Source organism: Macaca nemestrina, chromosome 15 (genome assembly GCF_043159975.1).
Source record: "Macaca nemestrina isolate mMacNem1 chromosome 15, mMacNem.hap1, whole genome shotgun sequence".
In the NCBI taxonomy this organism is placed as follows: domain Eukaryota; kingdom Metazoa; phylum Chordata; class Mammalia; order Primates; family Cercopithecidae; genus Macaca; species Macaca nemestrina.
Window position 1 is genome coordinate 1,497,532 of NC_092139.1, and position 7,956 is coordinate 1,505,487.

General features: G+C 63.0%; 1 protein-coding gene across 2 annotated transcripts; it reads right to left on the bottom strand.

Moving 5' to 3' along the window:
- Positions 1 to 197: 197 nt before the first annotated feature.
- On the bottom strand, positions 198 to 5,626 carry LOC105470503 (baculoviral IAP repeat containing 7). 2 transcript variants are annotated; one of them, XM_071079063.1, is made up of 8 exons: positions 5,177 to 5,626; positions 4,305 to 4,679; positions 2,750 to 2,849; positions 2,281 to 2,362; positions 2,143 to 2,188; positions 1,529 to 1,600; positions 1,133 to 1,331; positions 198 to 433 (listed from the first exon to the last, which is right to left on the bottom strand). In XM_071079063.1, the coding sequence occupies exons 2-7, from the start codon at positions 4,651 to 4,653 to the stop codon at positions 1,138 to 1,140; spliced, it is 843 nt and encodes a 280-aa protein (XP_070935164.1). In that variant the 5' UTR covers positions 4,654 to 4,679; positions 5,177 to 5,626; the 3' UTR covers positions 198 to 433; positions 1,133 to 1,137. The 2 variants fall into 2 exon arrangements, with proteins under 2 accessions (XP_070935164.1, XP_070935165.1); XM_071079064.1 differs by having other exon boundaries at positions 1,133 to 1,385; positions 4,305 to 5,310.
- Between the last annotated feature and the right edge of the window lie 2,330 nt (positions 5,627 to 7,956).

Consider the following 7,956-nt stretch of genomic DNA (forward strand, 5'->3'; position numbering starts at 1 on the left):
CTGGAGGACAAGCGCGAGGGGAAGGAGGCGAGGGGCCCGGAAGGGGGTGTCCGCGGGAGTGCGGGAAGTTTGGGGAGCAGCCCGGAGCCGGTTGGACCTGGGCAGGTGCTGCCCTGCCGGCCTGGAGGGGTGGCGACCTGTGTCAGATTGGGCCGGTGGGGAGGCAGCTCGTGGTCTGGAACAGGCTGCTGGGTACATCCAGGGAAAACCCACTTTATTTCTATTCAGAAGCATCCAAACAGGTACAGTAAAGGCATCCCCCATGCCAAGCAGGGGCTTCCTTCTCCACCCTGGACGGTGGTCAGGGAATCAGGGTTTGTGGGTGCTGGATGGACACCAGCTCTGCCATCCTCAGCAGGCCCAGAACACAGTCCAGGACAGGCAGACAGGGGCAGGGAGCCCACTCTGCAGCCCACCTGGCCGACCACGGTACCTAGAGGGAGAGGAGGGGTGGGTGAGTCAATGGCTACCAACAGGGCCCACTGAGCCAGGGGCCTCAGATACCAGATTTCCCTTTCCCAGATTTCCCTGCCTGACTACGTTGTCCCCTCCAAAAGATCTTCAGACACATCCCGGGGGTAACTACAGAGGCCCTGGAGAGCCCCGAGGCAGTCACAGCACCTGTCCCTCGGCCAGCTTGGGGCATCCCACCCACTTCTCTAAGAACAGGTTCACACGCCCCCGTCCCATGCAGGCGTTCCCACCGTGCAGGCGTCCCCACCGTGCAGGCGTCCCCACCGTGCCTTGGCCCCGGTTTAAGGCCAGGCTGGTGTCTCGCTTGTGTAAGCCCAAACCGGCCCACTCTGTTTCCCCAAACGCCTCCAAAGCCGGCTTTCCTTGACCACTGAAGAAAATCAAGGCCGAGAGGAGCCAGCAGGCGTCAGTTAACGCAGGCGGGCAGAGCTGTGGTGGCTGCCAGAGCATGGTGCTGAGAAGGACCAGGCCCCAACCTAAGCGTCAAGGCAGGTAGTAAGACTGATGGGTGCTATCAGTGGGGCCTGGTGAGCGGGGTAAGGACAGGCTGACGATGCCACCCGGGAAGGGCCTGCCGTGGGTTCAGGAGGGCCGGGCACGGCCGGCTCAGGGCCATCTCCGCAGGAGGGCTGGCTGTGCGTGGTGCTGGGACGCTCACCTGGCCTAGGACAGGAAGGTGCGCACACGGCTGCGGACGGGGGCTCTGCAGATGGGGCACAGCTGCAGGCTGGGGGCACACTCAGTGCAGACCAGGTGGCCGCATGGCACGAAGACGATGGACACGGCACGGTCCAGGCACACCTTGCACGTCCTCTCCTCCTGCAGCCGCCGCAGCTGCTCCTCCACGTCCCTGGCTCCTGGGGGCTCAAGAACCCACCACCCGCTCTGGGCCTGGGCTGGACTGGCTCCCCCTAGGAGGACAGGCCTGCAAAGTGTCCCCGCACCCTGGCCCCTGCCCTCTTCCGCCTGTGGAAGGTTGGCGTCACCCAGCCCTCCAGGTGCCATCAGCCCTCCCCTGTCCCAGCCCCCACCCCAGGGGGTCCCGGGCCTGCACCTGGCTCCTGGGCACTTTCAGACTGGACCTCTCTTCTGGGCGTGGGCAGCTCAGGGTCCCCAGGGGCAGGGACTGTGGACAGTTAGGATGGACTTGAGGCCTAGCTCCCAAGGGGAAGCCGGGCCAGCCCAGAGACAGGTCCGCAGCCTGTGGGGTCCAGTTCTGGCCAGGAGTGGAGGGACTGCAGAGTACCCCCGCTCCCGACACTTCTTCCCACCCCTCCCACAGCATAACAGGATCCAAAGGCTTCCTGGAGGGGCCACCAGAGAGCCTGCCCCTTGTCCAAGGCCCTCTGCACATCCAGCCCATCTGGCAGTGGCTGCAGACACTGTGTGCTGGGCACTGTTGGGGGTGGTGCGGCGAGGGGCGATGGGCTGTGCCCAGGGGGTGAGCTGGGAGAGAAGCAGAATGGGGACCTGGCACTGGCAGAGGCCCCTGCCGCCCCGTGCCACCTCACACGGCACAGCCCCCATGAAGCCAACCCAGGCAGCAGCCTCACACCCGGTCACGTGCCCGTCACTCTCCCTGCTGTCTGGCAGGGTGGGGACACCCCATGGCCTTGGCCAAGCACAGGCTGCAGGTGCCCAAGGAGTCAGTAGGGTGTTGGCTCTCACCGGAGGGGGCCACAGGGGCTGCATCTTCCGGTTCTTCCCACGGGTCCTGGAAGGAGCCAGAGACCGTCGGTGCCTTGGGGAAATAGGAGGGGCAGGACCCCACTGCCGCCCGGAGCCCCGAGGGGAGGTGTCGCTCACCCAGGAGCCCAGCAGCTGAGAGTGAGTCTCCTGCACACTGTGGACAAAGTCTCTTCCTTTTGACCGGAGCAGGAACTGGCAGCTGCAGATGCCCCACAGATGTAGGTTGGGGTTCAGGGCCCCCGCCGTCCGCTTCAAGCCCTTGGATCCCCGGGGGTTGGGCCCCCTCCTCCCGCCGCCCTGCAGTGCCCGTGGGCATGGGCGAGGAGGGCTGCCTTGGAGACACCTCCATGGGGCTTCAGGGTAGTCCCACAGGAGAGGCACTTCTGCCCCCAGCAGCCCTTCCGAACAGGGGCCCTCACAGGAAAAGTGGGTGCCTGCCGGCCGGAAGCACCATCCACAGAGGGGCCTCCCCAGTGCCCTGTGGGGCCAGGGAGGCAAAGCAGGCCTGGTGTTGGGTCGACAGAGCCCTTTGGGGCCCACTCCTGACCCGTGATCAGACCCGGGGCCCCACAGGGACAGCTGGTACCTGGGGAACCACTTGGCATGCTCCGTCCAGGGGTCGTCCCCGCGCTTCCAGCTCTGCAGGCCCCCGTAGCAGAAGAAGCACCTCACCTTGTCCTGCTGGCCTGGGGTGCGGAGAGATGCTGGCCCCAGCCAGGCCCCATCCAGCCCCCTGCCCCCCCGGTACGTCCTTCCAAGGCTGCGAGAGCTTCAACTGGAGGGGAGCTCCCAGGTGGCAACAGGGAGGAGGGGGTGGGCAGGGGGCTGGGTGGGGGAGGACTCTTGCACCTCACTAGCATCAAAGGTGAAAAGGGGACAAGGGTGTCTGGGGTGCCGGCCAGGATGGGTGAGAATATTCAGGAAAGGACTGAGCTGGCATTTGCATTGTTCCCAGAGTAAGCAGTGGGGGCCCCCCAGGGCCTGGCACATCTATAGCCCTGAGGCTTCAGGAGCCAGAAGGGCCCCTCCCCAGGTCTCTGCTTCCCCAAGATGAGTCCCAGCGAGAGGAAGAAGGGAGGCTGCCCTAGAAGGCCAGTCTGGGGCCAGGCTTGGTTTTAGGAACTCATGCCTCCCTTTAGGGGTGGGAGACCCCTCCTCGCTCTACCTCCTGACAGCCCCGTCCCCTCATCGGCAGGCATGCGACATATCACCTGCCACTGACATCACAGGTTTGGGCTGCATCAGGCACTGGACCTCGACCAGCCCCAAAGACCCTGGCTCTGCACCTGCCATGCCTCCTGCCTGACCTTCACCTGCTGAGCCTTGGACCTCCAGGGAGTTGGGTGAGCCAGGCCTGCCCCTTCACACCACGACTCCTGACTGTCCCAGCCACTGTCCCCCCCGACCAGCTGTCTTAAGTTGGTCCAGCCTTACCAGGATGGTGCCCTCCCAGAGCCCACTGCTGACAATGACCTTGGCTGTGCCAGTACTCGTAAAGCCCTCAGTGGGCCCTGCTGCCCTGTCCTTCAGCCCGGAAGTGGCAGAGCTGGGACCTGAACTCAGGTCTGACCACATGGTCCCCAGCTGTAGGGCCGAGGAGCGGGCCCAGGTCAAGACGAGGATAGGTACTCCGGGGACTTGATTTAGTTGGGGAAGACCAGACAGTGGCTGCAGGTTGGGTCCTGAAGAAATTCCCCACAGGCTGAGCTGCCAGGACCTTCCGGCTGACCACGCCTGCCTTGGTCACCGTGATCCTGTTCCTTAAACATCTCCTCCCCCCGTGCAGACCAGCAGCAGGACGGTGAGGGCCCCAGGCAATGTCAGCCCCACCCACTTCTATCACAAAAAGGTACTTGCACACCAAGCTGGTGGCCTCCACAGCTGAGACCCCCAGACCATGGCCAGAGGCAGCCCCTCCTCATGTCCCACAGTCTGACACACTTGGCCAGCAGAGACTCCGGGAGAGCGTGTCAGGCAGGAGCACATGGGCACTGAAGGGCTTGCAGGACTCCTGCTCCATCATCCGGCCAGACCCTTCCTGTTGGGGGATGGATGCTACGGAGGAGGCAGAGCCCTGGGCTGGAAGGGTCCAGAATCATGCCCAGGCCCACAGCAGGAAGGCCCCCCCGCCTGGGACTGACCTGTGTGGAAGAAGCCGGCAGCGGCCAGCAGCTCGGGCGGCACCCCAGCCGTCAGCGGCCAGTCATAGAAGGAGGCCAGACGCAGCTCTTCAGAGCCCATGCCGGGGAAGGCAGGCCCCCTGGGCGACATGGCCCCGGCGCCCTCCTCCTCTTCCTCCTCTGCCAGGGGCCGCAGCTGGCCCAGGATCTGCCCATCCACATGGTCCCAGGCTCTGCAGCTGTCCAGGCCTAGGGCAGGGCTGCCCAGAGAGCGGGGTCCACAGCGCTCCCGCGCGGGACCGTCACCAGCTGCCCAGCGGCACAGCTGTGGTCCATGGCGCAGGCACTTGGCACTGTCTTCAGGCCCCATGGAGGGAACACTGGCTCTGACCAGGTCTGCAGCAGAAATGGGGGCTGATGGCCAGTCCCAGAATATGCCCAGCTGGCCCTTCTAGAGCTCCTGACCTCCGGGCTCACCCCAGGGACAGCAGGGATAGGCATAGGCCGGCCACCAGACACCCTGGGAGGGGAGTATCCCAGGGCCCACACTTTCTGGAACGGGCCAGGGTGGCCTCTGGGGTCACATGCTCTGTGCAGCGGGGGCGTGTCATGGGGCCCCTGGCAGGGTTGTGGATCCTGCTGATGGCACGTGGGCAGGCAGTGTCTCTTTGAACAAGACGGGAAGGAACTGAGCATGGAGACCCCTCCCCAGGCTGGCGCCGGTCCCAGGGCTGTGGGGGAGGGGTTGGGGAGCTGGAGATGAAGGTTCCAGGGTCAGGCGCCCAGGGCAGCCTCTGGAAGCAGAGAAGGCCCAAGTAAAGACAGATGGGCTGCGCAGCCCGTCCAGGCAGGGGCCGTGACCCCCCACCTTGCAGGGGTGACGCTGGACTCACAGGGGCCTAGTGCTGCGTCATGCAGAGCAGGGAGGCAGGTCACCCGGGTGTTCTCTGAAACATCCCTCTGCTCCAAGGGGCCTCCGCAGGTCTGGGAGCAGCTCTTGTCCTCAGGCCATGAAGATCAGAGCAGACAGAAGGGCCTGAGCTGCCCTACCCTCCCCCTCCCCCTCCCCCTTCCTCTTCCTTCTTCCTCTCCTTCCTCCTCCCCTTCCCCCTTCTCCCTCCTCCCTCTTTCCCTCCTTCCCCCCACCTCCCCTCACTTCCCCGCGTCTCCCTCCACCTCCTCCTTCTCCCTCCACTTCCCTCCATACCAGCCTCCCCAAGTAGCCAAGGGAGAGGCGCTGATGTCCCCAGAAGAGGAGCATTCAGTGTTGGCCCAGGAATCGGAGCTCCTGAGTCTGCTGTGACCCCGACTGCCAGTCCAAACTCCACAGCTGGGCCATGCTGCTAAACCCCACAGTGAGGGAACGGGGAGGAGGACTTAACCCTAGAGAAGCCGGGGGCACAACAGGAACCCCAGGGACACCTGGGCCGGACAAAGAGGACAGCTGGATGGGGCCCAGGCTTCGACGCCCCCCGACCCCCGACTGATGCCCCCCGACCCCCAACTGAACCCTCAACCCTAGCAGACTCAGCTCATCCACCCAGCTGGCCCTAAAGGCCCCCCGTCGTCCTTTAGCCACTCTCCCCTGCTGTTCTGTCCTGGATGGGAGCGTGCAGGCTCACAGAGTTTGGAAGAATAAAGAGGAGTCGCACACTGCAGGGCCTTTGGTTACCACGGGGAGTGCAGGCGGGCAGGAGAGGGTTAGCTGCAGTGAAAACCGTCCCTGAGCTCGCCTGGAAGCCCGGCCCGCTCACTTTCCACTGCTGAGCCGCATAGACCCGCTGCTGCCCACCACACTTTCACACCCGCCCCCGCTCCTCCTACTCACGGCGGGGGCTGGGGCTGCACCCACCCTCCCAGGAGGCCTCTGGTGACTGTTCTGGTCATACTCAGGCCAGTGTTGCTGGGCCCCAGCGAGACCCCCAACCCTTTCCTATCCAAGGCCCAGAGCCACCTCGTTTCCTGCAGAAATCAAAGTGAAGGGTGTGGCTCTTAAGGCCTCTGGGGTGTCTCCAGGCCCTGCTGAGGATACAGCACAGAAGCCAGGGCTGCCGGGGGCAGAGGGAGAGGCACCAGGAAGCTCAGGGACATAGGAGGGGAGGGCTGTGTCTGTCGGGAAAGGGCCTGGGCGCCGGAGAAGGAGTCAGGCTAGACACAAAGTAGAACTTCCCAACGTGTTTTCTGGGATGATCTTGGGGTACCACGCCTTCGCCCCCTCTCTGTCCTCCCGTGCCCCCTCAGCACAGCGGTTACCTTGGTCACTTCAGCAACACCCCGGGTGTGGGCTTGGGGCCCTTTCAGGAGGACGCGGGCCTCAAGCTGGGTGGATTTTGCTGCCTGGTTCCCAGTCCACCCGCAGTGCACCTGGGAGGTGGGACGAGGGGTCACTATCTCCAGCCTGCTCTTTCCAGGGGAGGGACACATGCAGCACCCAGGTTTGCTCGGAATCCTCAAGCTGGGGACCCTCTGAGGTGGGCAGGCAGCAGGGGTGCCATGGCTTGTTATGGGACCCTCTCTTCCCACTGGTTGAGGCTGGGAGAGGAGACAAGATTGGTGTCACTCCTGGAAATGGAAGGAAAGGCCCCTGGAGCTCTGGGGAGTTCGGGGTAGCTGGGCCATAGGCCGAGCCCCGCTCCTCTGGTGGGATCGCCCCCTGAGGTCCTGTGCACCTCCAAACCCAGTGGGTGATCTCCACACGCATCCCAGCGTGTGGCTGTGCAGGGAGCTGCCGAGGGGCGCTCAGCCTCTTTGCTGTGCGCGGCCAGCCCAAAATTCTCAAAACAAGGAGTATCCATATGTTGCTTATTTAATTAAATAAAAAGAAATAAGGAGCTAAAATCAACGGTCACATGCCTATTCCAGAAGTGTTGGGAATACTGAGAGTACAAAGAAAGTAAAGTTCCCTGTCTGAGCCGTCCCTGTGGGTGCTGGGCATGTGTGTCTGGATTTGGCAGTTGCCCTGCAGCTTTTCGGGATGATGCCGTGGGGGTGGGGGCGGGTGCATGGAGACCTCTAGGCTTCTTTGCAATTCTGTGCATCTACGATTTCCAAATAAAAGATGGGAAAACCCGGCCGGGCGCGGTGGCTCACGCCTGTAATCCCAGCACTTTGGGAGGCCGAGGCGGGCGGATCACGAGGTCAGGAGATCGAGACCACGGTGAAACCCCGTCTCTACTAAAAATACAAAAAAAAAAATTAGACGGGCGCGGTTGTGGGCGCCTGTAGTCCCAGCTACTCGGGAGGCTGAGGCAGGAGAATGGCGTGAACCCGGGAGGCGGAGCTTGCAGTGAGCCGAGATCGCGCCACTGCACTCCAGCCTGGGCGACAGAGCGAGACTCCGTCTCAAAAAAAAAAAAAAAAAAAAAAAAAAGATGGGAAAACCCATGCGCCTTCTCCCCACTGAGCGGCAAGCACTGCTGTGACTATTTTGCTGTTTTGCTCCAAATGTACCCTAAACATCTTTATTTGCTATTTGCCCATTTTTCAAAATGAATAAACATCTGTCAGTACCTAGGAGGGCTCCCCGTGATGCTCCCGGGTCCCTGTGAGTCTTTCCAATTAAGTCTCCCAGGTAAGAAGACGTCAGATGGGGAGCCATAGGGAGAGGCCTCCAGGTCAGTGAGAAAGGAAGCCCTGGGCCCATCAGGGACTCCCAGAAGCCCCAAGACCCCGC

Bases quoted from the DNA above. Each gene is read 5' to 3' on its own strand.
- LOC105470503 (XM_071079064.1), bottom strand. From the start codon at position 4,653: ATGGGGCCTGAAGACAGTGCCAAGTGCCTGCGCCATGGACCACAGCTG. The intron at 2,363-2,749 runs GTACCAGCTGTC...GGGCATCTGCAG, and splicing joins CATGCCAAGTGGTTCCCCAG to CTGCCAGTTCCTGCTCCGGT. The intron at 1,601-2,142 runs GTGAGAGCCAAC...AACTGTCCACAG, and splicing joins AGCCCCTGTGGCCCCCTCCG to TCCCTGCCCCTGGGGACCCT.